The 18,827-nt window shown below is 42.2% G+C and overlaps 1 protein-coding gene across 1 annotated transcript in view; it reads left to right on the forward strand.

Annotated features, from left to right (window-relative positions):
• Positions 1-1,256: 1,256 nt before the first annotated feature.
• SIK2 (salt inducible kinase 2) overlaps positions 1,257-18,827 on the forward strand; it is a 115,493-nt gene continuing 97,922 nt past the window's right edge. The window contains exon 1 of the mRNA XM_030220744.1: positions 1,257-1,493. Coding sequence (XP_030076604.1) covers positions 1,359-1,493 — 135 coding nt within the window. The 5' untranslated portion in view covers positions 1,257-1,358. The remainder of the gene's footprint in view (positions 1,494-18,827) is intronic.

An 18,827-nucleotide genomic window follows, 5' to 3' on the forward strand; every position in this document is an offset into this window, starting at 1 on the left:
TTTTTTTCTGTTAAGAAGAAGACCTTGAAGTACCAATAAATGCAGTAAGAGACCAAGAAGCCTGGCACAACGATACATAAAAATCGCATCTTGATATGTGGCTTATGTATATTAGGCCTTAGGAATGCCAGGTTGAGGCTCTCTTTGGCCAAATGCAAACGTTGAGCATTATCACTAACTCTGAGAGACTAAAATAATCTCGAACATACCCTGGTTTGAGACTGAGGTTTATTGACTTCTGTCTTGGTATGTGCAAAAGTAGCCCATGTCGAAGATATTACTGTGGGAGGCCACTGAGATCCAAGCCAGTGTTCATTAATTCTTTGCTCACGTAAATTACAAAACCGCAGCCCTTCAAACCGCTTGCTAGCACAGTTCATTGACTCCTGTCTTGGTATGTGCAAAACTAGTCCATGTCGGAGATACTACCGCGGGAGGCCATTGAGATCCAAACCAGTTTCCATTAATTCAGGGCTCATGCAAATTACAAACCTTGCTGCCATCTCAATGTGCAAACACCACATGGCCATGCCACTCTTTTCTTGCTTTAAAAAGCACGTTTGCTGCTGCAGCAGCTGCATGCAGAGGCTGAAAGCAGTAGCAGTAGCAGCAATAGCAGCAGCAGGGTAGGGGAGAAAAGGCAATTAAAAAAAATCAATCGACACAGGCGCGCTAACATTTATGCACACAAAGGAGAAAGGTACTCTTTTGTAGTTTGCACCCGGGGATTTAATTGCAGAAGGTTGGATGTCTTTTGAAAATACAAAGGTGCTGTTTTTAAGGCTCAGTCTGATTTTACAGTGCGCTTATTCAACTTTTCTTTAAAGGATCAGAAAAAAAATATACATATATACATATATTAAAAAAAAACACATTATTTTTGCATCTATTGGACAGATGGCCACATCCTATGAAGTCCCATTCCCAGCTCAGCAAACTGCTCTCTCTCTACTACTGTTAATGCAGCAAAATTACACGTGAAAGAAAGCGAGACTGCGAGAGGGAAGAAGGGAGCAAAATAAAAGAAAAGCCAAAAGCTCCCCAACCCCCAATCGTGCAAGTTCCTTGATTGACAGCCTGCAGCATGGCAGTGGCTGTCTGCTGACGTCAAAGGTGGCTCTGGTTGCCATGGAGACAAATTGGCAGCGAGCTGTGCAAGGCTCAGGTCCCCGCCCCCCTCCCCCCCTCCGGGACTCTGACGTCAATGGACGTCAGCGGTGGAGGCTGGGGTTGGGGTGTTCGGAGTGGCGCGCGGAGCACGGTGCAGCCCGGCTCGCGTTGTCCTCGCGCTCCTCTCTGCCTGCATTTTGCCGCCGCCGTTCCATTTCCCTCCCCCTGTCCTACCCCGGCACTCAGCCATGGTCATGGCGGATGGTCAGAGGCACTTGCAGCGAGGGCCCGTGCGGGTGGGCTTCTACGACATCGAGCGCACCCTGGGAAAGGGCAACTTCGCCGTAGTGAAACTGGCCAGGCATCGCATCACCAAGACCGAGGCAAGTAAAAGCGGAGAGCCCCGGCAGTAAGGGCGGAGGGGGGGAAGGAGGTCCTCGTTGTGAAATGCTTTTGGCCATAGATGATTTGGGGGACACTGAATCTTTTTCCCTTCTCATTAAGTGGACAACTTCCCGGGTTGCATATGCAACTTTATTCTTTTTTTTATGCGCCTTTAAAAAAGTTTGTGCCTTTATGTTGGTTGCATTCTTCTGCCCTCTCCTCCCCGAGGGTTTCTATCTGCCTGATCTCAAGCATTGCGTACTGGAATGTATTATGTATTTTTTCGGGGTGAGTTTGTGGCAGGTTTATGCTCGGACTCTTACCCCACTCCCTTCTCCTTCAGACTTCTTTCCCAGGCTGGTGTCCTTTTTAGACTATATAGGGGATCATCGGACTGTGGATCCCTCACTAGGAAGAGGAGTGTGGAAGTAGGAAGTAAACCCGAAACCTTGGAATGGATCAAATCTCCGATCATTATTGGGTTGTTTTGGTTTTTGAGGGTTGGTTGTTTTTTTTTTTTTTTTTTTTTGTATTGACACAAAATCGGCGTGGTGCAAGGTTTCATAGGTACAAACAGTGCATAGTGGTTGTTCCTTTTTGTTAAAGTTAGTTTCAAATGGGAGATCTCTTTGTTGGTGGTAGTGGAAGAGACAATGCAAAAACGTGTGAATTCACCTAATCTGCCCTTCTATAAGGTGCAATTCAACAGTAAAGTCTTAATGCAATCCCCGATTCCCCAAGGACACATAAGGAACTGGTTTCCTTTGCAAAAACTGACTCGAGTGTTGTTTGCACGTTTTCGGAGTTTCAGGTTTTTTGAACGGATCAAGGAGGCTGGACTGGGGCTGTTGTCTTTGCATGCACGTTAGTTTTTGAGGGTGACCTCTGAAGATGGGGCAGCAAAATACTTTTTTTGGTTGGGGCGGGGGCGTAGATTCAGATGTGTGGGGTAAAATGTTGGTAGGGCCATGCTATCCTGAATTATTGTGGTAACCTCCTCCCCCCCCCCCCCCCGAAAGGCTATGCACAAAGTCGGGAGAGGGATGACCTGGGATACCACCCTTTTCACTAGTCCTCGTTTGGCTGATTTCGGTCTGCTGGAGCAAGGGCAGCTAGTTCTGAAGATTGGCCCTCTACAAGCGCCTCAGCCAAACTGGACACATCTGCCACAAGGCCATATGTTTTCAGAATTTGTGCAGAGGAGAAATATTCCTCAGTCTTTCGTTTGCTCTGCTTGTATGATAAGCTATCACTGTGTATTTGAGGTGATCATTTTGGATACCAGCTTACTCCCGGAATGCCTGTAGGAATTCCGAGGCACCAGTGCAAGAACTAGAAAGGCAAAATGAGGGATTTAGGGCATGGGTTCTGGATATGCATTGTGTCCGATCAAGAACTGAAGCGCATCCTATCTTGTTACAGTGAAATGCAGTTCATGACTGTGAAAGACCAATAAAACCGCTTGCATTATTCAGAGGTACTTTCAAAGTCCTCGCTTGCATTCCTTCTTAAAGTTTGTTGTTTAAGGCGGCAGCCAGTACTTCATTTGTATAAAGATAAAGCTTATTATATTGCCATCTGTATATACTTAGAAATGTAAGCCATGCTGCGCTTTGCAAACTTCGCTATTGTCTTCATAGCTGGTTGCCCAGAGTGTAAAAAACCTTGCTGCTTAAAAGAGTTCAGTTTGTCTAGCGATTCAGTATTTTCCCTTGTGTACAATAGAAGATTGTGCGTGTGGATCACTTTTACACAAGAAGCCAAAGTGCTTCTGATTGTTTCAGAATGTGAAGCCAGATGTGATTTTTTTTTTTTGGGGGGGGGGGGGCACAGAATTCTGTTTTCACTGACATCTGCTGAAAAAACACATAGATCATGGGACCTTGATGTTAGTGAAGAAGTTATTCTACCATCCAGCGAAAACATTTGAAGGCTCTGTTAAACTCAGGTGACAGAGGTGCAGTCAAAGTGAGTGAGAACCTTGTAACTGAATAATGAAAAGCAGGTCTGGTGTCCCTGAGAGGGCTTCAAGTTCAGATTCTGAAACTGTTCGGTGTTTTAGTTGTAAAGATGTGCCAGCAGTTTTGTGTGTATCATTGAATAATGTTTTTTGTAGAATTTATGTTAAAGCGTATTAGTTTGCAGTGTGTGTGGGAGAGATATATAGATGCTATATTAAAAAGGAGGGCATCCTGGCTTTTTGGGGAGAAGGTGGTGACGGTGATATTCTGGTTAATGAACGTTTTAATTTCCTAATTGGCTTCTGAAATAGTATGTTTAAATAATTTTTTTTTAAAATTAATATCCAAATGTGGTGATTGGAATTTGGTTTCTGATGTCTCTGTAGGAATAAGCAAATTTAAAAATATAACAAACATTTATTTCTACTGTTGCAGCATCCTGTAGCAAACAATTAGTTTTATTTTTCAGATTTTTTTTTTAACAGCATGTTTTGTCACTGGCATAGAATGAGAAACCCTTTTGATACTTTAAACCTGTAAGTCTTGCATAGCAAAGTATGGACAGGTGGAAAAGGAACGCACAGGTTTTGAGAATCATTTCTTGAATATTTTTCCCATTCTCCGCCCTGCAGGAAACAGTATTTTGTAAGCAGGGGTCTGTCTCTTTGTTTATTTTTTTAGATAAGTTTTACATCCTAGTAACCAGTATCTATCTAAAGGTGTTTGTGCTATTGCACCTTATACAAACTGTGGGCAAAACACTTTGGTAAACTTTTTTTTTTTTTTTAATTTCAACTAATATGTCCGTTAGCTGAGTTTCCTTTTTGTTGAAGAAATTTCCATGCAATGCATTTAGAACATTGTTCAGATCATGTAATCAGGCACTTTTGCGTTTCTTCTCTTGAGGATGTTTAAGAAGTCATGAAAGCAAATTGTTTTCTATGTATCTTCAGAAGTGTGCTTGTGCCCTTACTAATAGTATTCAGTAGTGAAATTTTTGCCAGCCGTGAGAGGAGATGGCAGGCTCGGATGTAACACGGAGGCAGCAGTTTTTCTCAGGACTGCTCAGTGCTCAGCACAGCATCTCAGCGGAGATGATGGGTGCGCAAACTAGAATGAAAAGTAGAGGAACTTGTGGGGTGAGGCAAAGGAGCTAAGCTGGGGATGAAGTAGGGTATTGCAATACAGGTAGAGAAGGATAGGTCTGGAGGTCTCTCGGCTGTTGGTTTCTCTAATCTCTATCTTTTCAAATTCCAGCAATGAGTATGCGTGATGGAATGCAAAAACTCAAGTCCCATGGCTTGTGATTTCTGCTGTTTAGGCGATTTTTTTATGTAGCAAGTCATACTTCGTGGAACAGTTTATCATTGAGACTTGAAAAAAAAATATTTGAAGACCTACTGTTTATACAAGCATATGGGGCTAAAGATGATCTGATTTGAGAAGGTGGAAAGGTGTAAAAGCTCAGATTGAGTGATTGAAATTTTAAAATATTTTAGGTTGATTATTTTGTTGTTGTTGTTTTATGTTTGGTAATGTTATGTCGGTGTGAAGAATTGTATTTTGATTTTATGTATGTATATCTTGTAAACCACTGAGAACTTGTGAATTGTGCAGTATAAAAATTTTTAAATAGATTTTTGAGTGTTTGCAGGCTGAAACCAAACCACTGACAAACTTGTGGATTGTGAGGTATAAAAATTTTTAATACATTTTTGAGCATTTGTAGGCTGAAACCATCAAAAAACATTGTGATACTTCTTGACCGCAGATGACAGCAGGTTTCTACACAGACCATGGTGCTTTGAATGAGAGGAGGGAACCAAAGATGGGACATAGGACAGATTAGAGATACTGGAGGCTAGACAGCATTACAGTACAACTGCAGTGCACAGAGCAATCAACTGTTCTGCAGTTTGAAGGACAGATTTCTTATTTTGGATTCGGATTTAGCTTGCCCTCTTTCAGTTGTAGCTCAAGTTGAGTTATCGTTCTGTCCCTAGAGGACTTACAATCTAAGGTCTTTTTACTAAAGATTAGTGCACTCTAACAAAATGAGTGCATGTCCTATTTTAATACCTAAGTACCATACTTAGTGCACTATAATGTCAGTGAGTGCCCACTGAGCTTTATTAAAAGGGCCCTTAAGTTTGTACCTGAGGCATGGGGTGGAGGAAATAAACAATTGCTCAAGATCACAAAGAGAACAGGTGGGATTTGAACCCTGGCTTCCCTGGTCCTCAGCACACAGCTCGAACCATTAGGCCAGTGTTTCCCAAGCCCCGTCCTGGAGTACCGCTTTCCAGTCAGGTTTTCAGGATATCCACAATGAATATGCATGAACTTGATTTGCACACACTGCCTCCATTATATGCAAATCAAGTTCATGCATATTCTTTGTGGATATCCTGAAAACCTGACTGGAAAGGGGTACTCCAGGACTGGACTTGGGGAAATCCTGCATTAGGCTACTCTTCCCCCTTACTGTAAGAGGACTGGATTCTAAACATTTTTTGTCATATCTGTGGTTAAGCAGTTTTCAGTCTGTTCTGGGTGCTATACAGCTCTAAAATGCAACAAATATTTAGTTTTAAAGCTAGTATTTGGCATGATCTACCTTAAATCTAGGGTGCTGAGTGTAAAGCAAAGAGATAAGGTATTACAGGGGGAAAAAAAGGTGTTTAATATTAGTCTTGTAGTCAGGATGATTTTGAGAACAAACCTCTTTCTGTAGGTACTTTACGGCAGGTGCGTAGTTGTACCAGGATTGAGATTGGGTAGGTGAGATGGGTTTATGGCCCTTTTCTATAATCCATTTTTTTTTTGTAAAGTTCATAGGGCCAAAGAGGGGAAAGTTGTATAAACCAATAGGTAGAGGGCAACGGCACAACTGTATCAGCCTTTCCTAATATACCCAGTGTACCTGAATGTAACTCACCTTGAGCTACTACTGAAAAAGGTGTGAGCAAAATCTAAATACATAAATAAATAATGGTTAGGGTACTGGGAACCAGCTGTGGTCATGACCCTCGCATGAATGGCATGACCGAATTAAGCGTCCTTCAAGACTGGGATAATGTACAGGCAGCCTCCCTGGTTATAACATGATTTGGATAGAGAGGCTGAGGGGTTGATTTGGAAGATATGGGAGTGATTGATGTTTTGGGAATCTGAGTTCCTCAACTTAGTGAGGAAGACAGCTGCACAGACTTGATGGACCTTTGCACTCATTTTACTGTGTTAACACCGTAAAACAAAAAGTATTCAGCACAGTAAAGTCTCCCTAACCACTGCTTGTACCCAGTGTTAAGCGTATCCAACGTGCAAAATAGCAGAAGGCACTTGTATGTTGCGAGTGGCAACAGAAGGCCACATATGCTTTTGAATCTGTATAAACAGGTAATATGTCCTTTTCTTCTAGAGCTCCTGGATTATTTTTTCTTTCTGTGGGTATGTATAAGATTTTGTAAGGGCCAGGCTAGAAGTACTATTCAGGAATACACTGTATACGGACACTGTTATGATTAGCTATAAAGCCAAAACCATCAGGTAAACGTTGTACTTTACCTCCTTTTAAAAGTGTGGCCTGCTAAATAGGGCTTTTACTGGCTGGTGGTGGTCTCTTCCCTGTTAAATGTTAGTTTTTGAGTATTTTTTTTGTTTTAATACAGGAGGGTGAGTAGTTGGCACAGTTTTCTTTGCTGTACTGGTGAGGTGTTTGGCAGTCAGGGTTATGTAGATTCTCAAGAATGTCCCAAGTTCTGCTCGTTGCACTTCCACAGCGGAGGTAAAGTTGACCCTGAGCTGCCTACACGTTGCTAATGGGCTAATGCAGAACATTAGGAATGACCTAGTGGTTAGAGCACTGGTCTTGACATCCAGAGGTGGCTGGTTCAGATCCCACTGCTGCTCCTGATCTTGGGCATTGCCTCAGGTACAAACTTAGGCGTATGTTTACTAAGGTTTCTGAAAGCACCTTTAAAGTTAAGGCGTGTTAAACGCTAACGCACCTATATCTTTCTATGAACGCATATAGCGTTTAATGCATGTAAACCATTTACGCGTGTTTAAAATGCTAACGCACCTATAGCGCACCTTAGTAAACATAGGGGTTAAATTGTGAGTCCTCCTGGCACAGGGAAATACCAAGTGCACCTGAATGGAATGCACCTTGAGCTACTACTGAAAAAGTTGTGAGCAAAATCCAAATTAAATTAATGAATTAATCAGCGTTTCAGCCCAAGCTAGAAAATGTGCTTTGCCTACAGCCATCTGGCATCAAATTCATGGGAGAAACTAGTGTAGAAAGGGGGCCTTTTATTTGAAAAACAACCCTATAGTCTTGTTAGCAGCCCAAACTCATTGCATCATTGCTTGCACATGTTTGTGCTGTGCTTCGTTGATTATGTAATTGTATATTCGTTGTGTTAGGCTAAGGACAGACAATGCAACATTGAATTTGTCTTATTAAGATTGTTTAATTGGTATGAACTCCTGCTTGGATGTCCGTAATGTGGTGGTGGTTTGACACACTTAATCTAAAGTGGTGTGTGGAAACTGCTTCGGTTTAGGATGGGAAATCTGTCTATTTAAAGGAGAGCATTTGTGTCTCCCCCCCACCCCCACCCCTTCGGAAAAAAGGTTTCTGGTTACAGGCCCCCTTAGGTGTTAAACATTTTTGTTGCACTTTTTTTAAAGTGTATCACTGAGCCCCAGCCATCCAAACGGACGAGACAGTTTATGTAGAAGCGAGCTGGTTGCAGATAGGGTTGCCATATTTGCAGAGACAAAAAAGAGGACAGGAAAAAATAAAAATGGTTGCTACCTTTGGTAAAGAAATATTTAATCATAGCCTTTAGTTAATGAACACACATCAAACAGTGACTTACTTACACAAATTCAGGATTTGAGTTTGACTGAGTCCGAGCCCAAGCATACTTATCAGAAGAGCGCATATCCCTCGACAACTTTGGCTGGCTTCTGAGATATCTTTGCATGACATACGCTTGAAGTTGTGCTGCTCAAACAAAATTCCTGTGACAGATTCAACCAGCAGGGAAACAGAGATCAGCAATGCCTTTCCTTCTCTTTAGCACCCCCTTTGACTAATAGGCCACATAATGGGTGTCTCATTATGTGGATAGGTGTGTTGGCCATAGGCACATAAAAGAAAAAGAGGACATTTCCCTAAAAATTAAGTAGAGGAGTGTGGTAGCCGTGTTAGTCCACTCTTAAGGTTATCAATAGAAATCAAACAAAATAAAACATGGATAAGATGATACCTTTTTTTATTGGACATAATACATTTCTTGATTAGCTTTCGAAGGTTGCCCTTCTCCGACCCACCCCCATCCTCCCACACTCTCAGATTGTCATAGTAATGCTTGAATGTTTTCACTTATATACACTGTCAGCTAGCACATTTGCTTATTTCCGATCTGACGAAGAAGGGCAACCTTCCAAAGCTAATCAAGAAATGTATTAAGTTATGTCCAATAAAAAAGGTATCATCTTATTTTCTTTTCCATGTTTTATTTTGTTTGATTTCTATAGATTCTACATGGAATGTTGCTATTCCACTAGCAACATTCCATGTAGAAGTCGGCCCTTGTAGATCACCAATTTGGCTGCGCAGGCTTCTGCTTCTGTGAGTCTGACGTCCTGCACGTACGTGCAGGACGTCAGACTCACAGAAACAGAAGCCTGCGCATCCTTCTACATGGAATGTTGCTAGTGGAATAGCAACATTCCATGTAGAATCTCCAATAGTAGCAACATTCCATGTAGAATCTCCAATGGTATCTATTTTACTGTCATAGTAATGCTTGAATGTTTTCACTTATATACACTGTCAGCTAGCACATTTGCTTATTTCCGATCTGACGAAGAAGGGCAACCTTCGAAAGCTAATCAAGAAATGTATTGTTATGTCCAATAAAAAAGGTATCTTCTTATCCATGTTTTATTTGGTTTGATTTCTATTGATAACCCTAAAAATTAAAAATCCTGGGGGACATATCTGAAGAAGTACAAAAAGAGGACATATTGAGGCATATTTTCAAAGCACTTAGCCTTCCAAAGTTCCATAGAAACCTATGGAACTTTGGAAGGCTAAGTGCTTTGAAAATAAGCCTCATTGTAACCCTAGTTGCAGACTGCCAGAGCTGTGGTCCCAACAATACCTGCAACATTTCAGATGAAACAGGTTGAGTCAGCGGTGCTTTTGTCCTGCTTCTAAGGGTTTATAATCTCAGTTTTTCTAAGGAAAAAAGCAGTAAACTAGGAGTCCAGAAGTGCAGTAGGCTAAAACCAGGACCAGTTCAGCTGAGGACAGCTTCAGACAGAATGGAGCCCTGTGAGTGGAAACATGGCTAACCTTTAGGGGGTGTTTTATTTGTAGAGAAAGTGGAATGAATCAGATGACACATTTTGCATTGGTTGTGATTTGAGACACCCTTACTTTTAACCCTTGTTGTGGTGAGGGGTAGGAAAAACAGACTTGATTCATTCTCCGCCATTCTGATTTCTTCAGTTTGGTTGCTGGGATCAGAGATTCTGTTCTAGTAGTAGATGGGCCGAAGGCTCAGGCATAATAAAAGGTTTCAGCTTTTAGGCTAAGTTTGTAGCTGAGGCAGTAGAACAGTGTTATTCAGTGCAAGGCCTGGGGGCCAGTGGCAGTCCTCATCCTTTTTTCTGTTTTTTTTTTTCCCCCTCTTGTTTTGTTTCTACCCAAGGGCAGAAGAGCAGTATGCTTGAAGGACAAGGCAGTTCTCCGTAGATGAAGAGAATGCATTTGGAAATGCTCACCTTCTTGAGGATAATCCCCAATGAAAAATTTGAAGGCAGGCTGGTGGGGATGGATATCATGTCACAGCCTTGCATGGAAAGATATTTGGTGGCTCTCCTTCAGCTCATTTGGATCCAAAATGGCCTCATTTTAAAAATTAGTGAAAATTACTGCAGTAGAGGATCAGGTGGCTTGCCCAAGGTCATCAGTGTGGTTTGAACTCTGCTTCCCTGGTTCTCAGCCCTCTTCTCCGCTCCATTCTTAAGTAATCGATTATTGTTTTGGCATTTTCAAATACTCCCTTCCTTACTGCTGCTACCTGTGAAAGGCAGCTATGGCGTGAAGACAACCTCTTGAGGCCAGTGATCTCTGTTTAGGTCTCTTCTCAAAGACAGAAAATAGGAGGTTTGGTAAAGCAGATGTTAATGTTCTAAAAGGGAATCCAACAAAACAGCTTTATGATCCTATTATAGAATCTACGTGACCATAAAGTCACAAGATTTGTATGTGAAGAGCCTTTAGGTTCGAGAGGTTTCCCCTTGAGGTAAAAGGAAGACCTGACTGAACAAAGCAGCTGACTGATAGAGCTGAGAAGCAGTTTAAGGAATTGGTCCACTCTGTATATTTCCAGGTTGCATAAAACCATGGACTGCAGGGTTTTCATGTTAAACTTTTTTCCCCAGGAAAATTACAATAATGCTTTGAGGCTAGTTTAAGGGCCTCATTTGGGAGAAATCAGGAATCTGATCAGTATGATGATTGGAAGGACCAGCACATTTCACGAACAGATTTGTTTTCATGTTCTGTGAGGGGATTGCTGTTCCATAACTGATCCAAGGTAACTCCTTTACAAAGCCCAAAGCAACTATCATTATTCCCCTAACAGTGGGTACTTCTGCATTTTAGAAGATGGCTGTGAAACTAAGAATATTTTTTTTCATCGTTTATTAATGGCTGCCGTGGTTAAAGCTGAGTTCCAGGAACTTCCTCAGAGCTAACTGATCGAGAGAGCTGCTCTTTTTCTAACCGTATGATAAATTGTTTAGTGGAGACTAGGGCTGTACAGAGTTGATTCGGCCCTGAATACACTGTATTTGTCCGAATAGCGATTTTAAATTGGAAAACGAATAATCCGGGGTTCTACTGTGCTAAATCTTCTCTGATTTCACGCTGCTTCTTTATTATTTGTTAAAGCTCAATATTATTTCTATCTGTCGGAAAGTACAGTTCTAGTGTACGTGGAGACAGACCGATACTCTAACACTTGCAGGGTAGCTTGATGAGAAATGGGGAGGTAAGTAACCAAACAGAAGCAGGACCATCTCTGTTAAGGTCATCAAAGAGTATTGCCTTTTTGAAAACTAATTTTTGACTCTGTGGCAAAAATCCTTGAAGCTGGGGGAAATTGTATGAGATGCTGTGGTATCCATGTATTTATATCTGAATTTGTACTTTAAAAAAACATTTTTTTTAACGTGTAGTTTTATCGACCTGCCCAAAGTTTTTGAGAAATCACAATGTATGGAACATCAGCTAAATTGTTGCATTTTGGGCACTAGTTTGTTATTTGCTTTACAAATCCTTTTATGTATCAGCTTCAAAATAATAGTCACCTTTTTTTTTCTTCCTAAAAAAAAAACACCCACTAACCACTAGGCTACTGGAGGAGTAGCCTAGTGGTTAGTGCAGTGGACCTTGATCCTGGGGAACTGGGTTTGATTCCCACTGCAGCTCCTTGTGACTCTGGACAAGTCACTTAACCCTCCGTTGTCCCAGGTACAAATAAGTATCTGTATATAATATGTAAACCGTTTTGAATGTAGTTGGAAAAACCACAGAAAAACGGTATACAAGTCCCATTCCCTATACAAATGGTGGGAGTTAAAATAAAAACCTAATAAAAGTCTCCTTATTCTTTAAAACCATAAAATAAAATTACCAGTAGCTAAAAGATTCTTATCTGGCCTGAATTGTAAATCTTGTTTCCTTTTGGAAGGGAAGGGCTACAATAATATCAGTGAAAATTCACCAGTTGGGTACAGCTTTGGGGTTGATGATTTAGGACCTTGGCGTTTATACAATTGAAATCCACCTTCATCTGATTAGGATGACACCATTTTCAATAGGGTCAAAGTTGGAAAATGCTAGAAGATCCATATGTGACATTGTTTCACTTCTCTTGTTTTAATGGTGGGCACCTGGTCTTGGATGATCAATCATTTCACATGACCTACACAAAGGCCCTTGATCCCTAAGATTTGGGTATCAACGATGGCATGGCTTGAACAGGTGATTGATGGGGGACAGGCCATGAGATGCTTTCCTCTAGAGAATCCTGCACCCTCACACTCACCCAATCATTGAAAATCCTATGCTCCAACATTTCAAAATGACTAGGGGTGCCATATACATAGAAACATACAAAAATGTAGGCAGATAAAGACTACATGGCCTATCCAGTCTGCCCATCCATGCCATCTATTCTCCCTATCACTCCCTTAGAGATCCTATGTACTTGTCCCAAGCTCTCTATTTTTGTTTCCACCACCCTTTCTGTGAAGAAGTATTTCCTCAGGTTACTTCTGAGTCTATCCCCTTTCACCTTCATCCTGTGCCCCCTTGTTCCAAAGCGTCCTTTCAGTTGAAAGAGACTCACCTCCTGTGCATTCATGCCACATAGGTATTTAAATGCCTCTATCTTATCTCCCCCTCCCACCTTTCTTCCAAAGTATACATATTGAGGTCCTTTAAGTCTGACCCCATACACTTTATAGCGAAGACCACTGACCATTTTAGTAGCCGCCCTCTGGACTGACTCCATCCTGTTTATATCCTTTTGAAGGTGTGGTACACAATATAAAAGACTCTTACCAGAGTCTTTTATACAGGGGCATCATCACCTCTTTTTTCCTACTGGCCCTTCCTCTCTCTATCTACCCAAGCATCCTTCTAGCTTTTACTATCTCCAAATTACCCCTCCCCAGACTCTGTGAAGGAGTTTGCTTAATAGCAGAATGCTCAGCACCTACAGAGCTGACTGTCTTATATTGAGGACAGTACTTTTAACATTTTCTCTCAAGGCTTGCAAATACCTGGCATAGTTTTCTGTTGGCCTAGGTGTGCTAAGAGGTTCCAGGACTGATTGTTACCAAACAATGAGTTCATGATGTGGTAGGTCCAGCTTGCTCTGAAATTTTTGGGTCTGTCCATTTTGTTTACTGAGCTCTCTTAATACATAACCTGAACATGCATAAGTAATGCTCCGTGCCCTGTGTTCATCCTAACTGTGGCAACCACAGCACATTCCAGGAGGTGAACAATGTGAACCTTTGATAGGGGATTAATGGCATGACAATTGCCAAGATTAAATTTGAACTTTAGGTTGGCAGTTACGTTGATGGGTCATCAAATCAGTGGGCATCTGATTGCACTTTACCTGCCCCTCTGAACACACCTTTTGGTTCCCTGTGTTTGCATTCCATTAGTTAAACTGTATCTAAAGAACTTGGGCCCAGATGCATGAAAGACATTGGTAATTCCCGTTCCCTACCGATTCCATAGCGAATCGGTAGGGAACGGGAATGCATCAACGATAGGGAATGCAAATGAGCTACTCGTTGTAGCTCACTTGCATTCTCTAGTCCTTCGGTACCTGAGTCGGAGAATCGGGACGTCCCTTTAGATTAGGCTCCTCTTCCTGGTCTCTTCAGCCAATCAAAGCGGGCTTAGCTGGCTGTTGTCAGCGAAACGCGCTCTGATTGGCTGAAGAGACCAGGAAGAGTAGCCTAATCTAAAGGGACGTCCCGATTCTCCGGCAACCAGGAAAATAGAAAAATTTCGCTGTGGAGGGGTAAGTGGCGCGGCGAAGACACAAGAAGGGGGAAAAAACACGAGCGCCGGCAGAACAAAAAACTGCAAAAAAAAAAAAAAAAAAGACGTCTCTCAGAAGCGCAGGGAGAGTACGTCCTTAAAGGACGCCCCTCACGTGCGCTCCCTGCTTTTTTTTTTTTCTTTTTTACCTTTTTTGGGGGCCCTTTTCCTTTCCGATTCCCTCACAGGAGCCCTAACAAGAGGTCAGACATCTCGTTAGGGTTCCTACGGTAAGGGAATCGGAAAAATGGTAGTGCATCTGATTATAATGGGCTGCAACGGTACTGCAGCTCATTATAATAGCTTTTCAAACATTTGCATTTCGTTTTCGTTGCCTGCTACCGTGGCAGGGAAAATGCCCTTAGTGCATGCCCGGGGTGAACTACTTGCGTTTTAAACTGGCTGGAACCAGTTTAAAACGCAAGTTGTGGGCTCGTTAGGTTTTGTGCATCTGGGCCTTGGGAAAGGCTGTTGGATATATTGAACCAGGAGAGAGGGGAACTCAAATGAAAACCCAGGTTTTCTCTGCTCGCTCCACTTCTTGAATACGGTTTACAGTTTATTTCTTGATTATACCACAAATCGTAAAACAAAAAAATCTAAGTGGTTAATGTTCTAAATAGTTTTAAAAGAAAAAAAAAAAAGGGGGGGGATATGGCTTGACTATTTGATGCATACCTGCGTACGAAAATACATGAGGGAAGAAAGAAAAGGCCTAGTTTACCATAGTTTCTGCTAAGGTTGGGGGGGGGGAAGGGCAGTATAAGAGGATGGTCTTTATTTACTAATGTGCATATATTTAAGTAGAATAGAGTTTTAAAGTAGTTTTCGTCTGCATCATACAGAAGATGACGGCTATGCCTGGTTGAAGAGGAGTGTCTTTTTAGTGCCGCCTTAAATTTAAAACAAAATAATGTTTCTGTCCTAAAAATGAGAGGGAAGCTGTTCCAGATGGAAGGCGGTAACAACACTAAAGAATGAGTTCTGGATTGTTTCCAACCAGATATAGGATCGGACTACTAGGAGATATACCATATACTCTGTGCATGCTACGATCTTCGAACCACCAAGTCAGATAGGAGGAGTTCTGGAGTTCAAAATCTGATGAATAACTGAAAACGTTATAAACAACTTGAGAGGTTATTGGTAGCCAATGTTCAAGAAGGAAGAGAGGGGTGACCTAATCGTATATTTTTTTTTCTAATTGTAAAGCAGTTTTACGGTGGTGTTGTGTAATCTCCTAGTTTGAGAGAGCAGTAGGCATGATAGAAAGAGTTGCAGCTGCCCAATTTGATTATCAGAGTAGTAAAGTCCTAAGAGAAGAAGGTTCTAATATAAATCGAATCGATCACATTTGTCGTAGTGTGTGAAAGCATTTACTGATAACACTGGAAGTTCAGGGACAAAAAGGATAATGCATTATCAAGGATGATTCAAAGTATCATCACTGGTTTCTTATAAGAAACTGAATAAGAGCTGCAGTGCACGTAGGATGGTGTGGAAATAGTAGGCTAAGATGTTTACCATTTCTTTTAATATAACTCTTGTTTTCTTATAATCAAGTTTGCTTAATTTCCTTCAGTGCCGTACTCGGCAAGAGGCTGGCGGTGGAGTAATTTTTACTTCATGCATAGCTGTGTGTCTGCCAGCTCTGAGTCATCCATTTTTTTTTTTAAATCAGTTTTTACTTCCCCCATGTTCATTGTAATGTTTCCTGGAGTCCTACATCCTAGTTGACTAGAGAGGAAACCCCTGTAGTGTCTGCCCAGTAGCCGGGGAATACCTATACTCCCTGTGATTAGTCTCCCTCCTTTTTAGACTTCTGTGCGTGTCAACTGTGGAACCCATTCAGACCCCATGAACAGTGTTCCATTCCATCTATCCCAAAACTCCACTGTCAGGCCATGGGAAGCCTTCCCCCGGATGGAGTTTTTTGCCATATGTTGAACAGGGCGGACACTGTTTTTCTTTCTTTCTTTTTTTTTTTTTTTTTTAATAAACTTGGGTGAACGAACTGCTTCTCCAGAGCAAGCGGTGGGTTTGAAAAGCTGCTCCTTTTGGCTCCTAAGGAAGATGCAACAGTTGAGAGGTCTGTCCTTCCTTCCATTCTCCCCCTCCCCACCCCCAACAGGCAGTAAGAGATCTAAGCAGGAAGCTTTGTTCAGATTTCACAATCAACAAATCCTGCTTCTCCTTTTCTGTAAGCAGCTGACTCTAACTATATTCATCAGTTTGTTAAAGGACAAATAAGGTTAACATGCTGCTGGCTCCTTTTATTTAAAAAAAAAAAAAAAACACCTTTGTAGAAAGACTCTGCTTCTCCCCTCTCCCTCCCCCCCCCCCCCCCCCCAAGGTATTGCAGCTTGGAATTCCATTTGAGTAAAAATTTGTAGAAAGTATCGGGCAAGGGGAAGGAATTTGATATACCACCTTTCTGTGGTACAATGAAATTGCAGTCAGGACTGGATCCCTAAGCCAACTTTTGTATTGGCACACCCTGCCCCCCCCCCCCCCCCCCCCCCCCCCCCCAATCCAGTATCTTTCCTTCCACTCTTTTCCCCCCGCCAGTGATCCAGTATCTCCTCCTTTCAAGCCCCCCCCCCCCCCCCCCCAATGATAAAGGGTGTCAAAATCCCAGTTCAGTATCTTTTCTCCCTCCCCCCCTATCCTGTGGATACAGAACTACAGGCAGAGGAAGGGGAAGAGGGATCGAGAGATGCCAGACCGGAATTTTGGAATCCTTTATCAATGGCGTCCTGGGCCATGCTTCATAATTTGAGCTGGCCCTGATTGCAGTTGGCCTCTTGAGGGACCAATGAAGAGGCCTTGGTAGAGCAGTCTGTTGATGCTTGGTGCATAGCTTCCTAATGGACGAGTAACAACAAAGTTTTGCACCCCTGTGCAGTAACCAAATATGCAGAGAGCACACCGGATGCACATATGTCTACGCTAGTGGCACACAAATTTAGCAACCAGAATTGCTTGCGCATACATCCGCGTATGTGCTAAAATGCTGTTCTGTGCATAAGTTTTTTGTGATACCAAAATTAATGCAAAGGTGCAGATGTGCATGCAATTCCAGCTGCTGATACACTTTTTTTTGTGCTCAGACTTGAGCATGCCTGCAAATCTCAGCTCGTTATTCTCCCCCCAACTCATGAGAACCCAGAAAAGTCCCAGGTCCTGTATGCTCACAGTAAAGGGAAGAGACGGGCATGAAATCCTCACTAACACTGACAGCAGAACAGACCTAACCTTTTACGCCGCATTAGACCTTGCATTAAAGCGCCAGCTTTGAGCTTGGCCTTTTTGATCTTCTGCGCACTTCTATGTCTGAGCTGAATAAATTACCATAAATTTAAATATGCTGTACGCTGATGTCATGTAAGGATTAGTTCAGAATCAACTCGTGCGCAAACCTCATTTTTGTATTGTGAACCAAGCTAACCAGTGGAGAAAGCCTAACCCGCTTTACAGCATTGGCCCCTCAGTTTGAACGGACATTTTAGTCCAGGGTTCCTGGCTTTTTGACCTTAGGCAGATTTTCTGTCTCTCTCTCTCTCTCTCTGGGCCTCTGGTTTAACCCCAGCTCTGGCACCAGTGGGACCCTGGGTGATTCGGTTCATCTCCCTGAGCCTCAATTTACCCAAGCACAGAATAAAATTTCTGCTTCTCTTCCCCAAAATATTATTTCTCTGAAAAAAGAAAGTGTTGTCAAATACAGTGCATTCCTAGTATGTCGATAATCTTGCTAAAGTCAGAAATCTGTGCCTATCTTTTGCCAGTCTCCGATAAAAGCTGCCAAGCAGGCCCGATGTATGTACATCGCAAGTTGGTGGGATGGGCTCAGCAACCGGTTTGTTTCTCTCACTGAAGGGTAATCAGATACAGGATAACTGTGAAATATTTTTACTTTGTCACTCACTACTTTTTTTTTCTTTTGATATATTATTTACAGGAAATGTCAGAATCTGTAGAGGTGGAGGGTGGGTGGCGAGTGCCTGTCTGACGTAGTTTTGCTGGGAACGGTTGGGACGTTGTTAAGAGGGGATGGGCGTCTCTGAATGCCTGTCTGAATCAGTCTCATTGCAGAGGGCTTCAGTGTCTTTGTAGGTCATGATATCCTTTTTTTTTTTTTTTTTTTGAAAGATGCTGTATAACAGGCTTGCCAGACCTTCAGAGCTCTCCTCAAATACCCCAGGAAACAATTAAGTCTGGAAGAACTGAGTTTACATCTGTAATTAATTAGTATATAAACTGGTGTACGGTACTTATTTATTACAAATGTTACACTCTGCTGAAAGAATCATTTAGGATCCATTTTTGTTTTATTTTCCTGAATATCAACAGGGACTTTCCAAATTTTCAAGAGTTGCTCGTTAAAGTACATGTCAGTGCGTTTGTGAGCGGAGTTGTTGCCTCGGAGAGGGCTTGATTACCATGACCAGGGGACATTTTCAATTAGTGTGTGCAGGCTTACTCTAGGGTTTGAAGTTCTCATAGAAAAGGTGTTTTAGCCTGGGGCAGCCTGCAGTGTTGGAGCGATGAGACCACTGAGGATGCGGACAGTGTCATGCACCGCTTCAGAACTTTGGGACCAAGGCAAACGTGGCACCAAATGGAAGGAAAAAAACCACACATAACATAGTAACATAGTAGATGACGGCAAAGAAAGACCCGTACGGTCCATCCAGTCTGCCCAACAAGATAAACTC

The sequence above is a fragment of the Microcaecilia unicolor genome, chromosome 12 (assembly GCF_901765095.1).
Source record: "Microcaecilia unicolor chromosome 12, aMicUni1.1, whole genome shotgun sequence".
NCBI classification, from domain to species: Eukaryota; Metazoa; Chordata; class Amphibia; order Gymnophiona; family Siphonopidae; genus Microcaecilia; species Microcaecilia unicolor.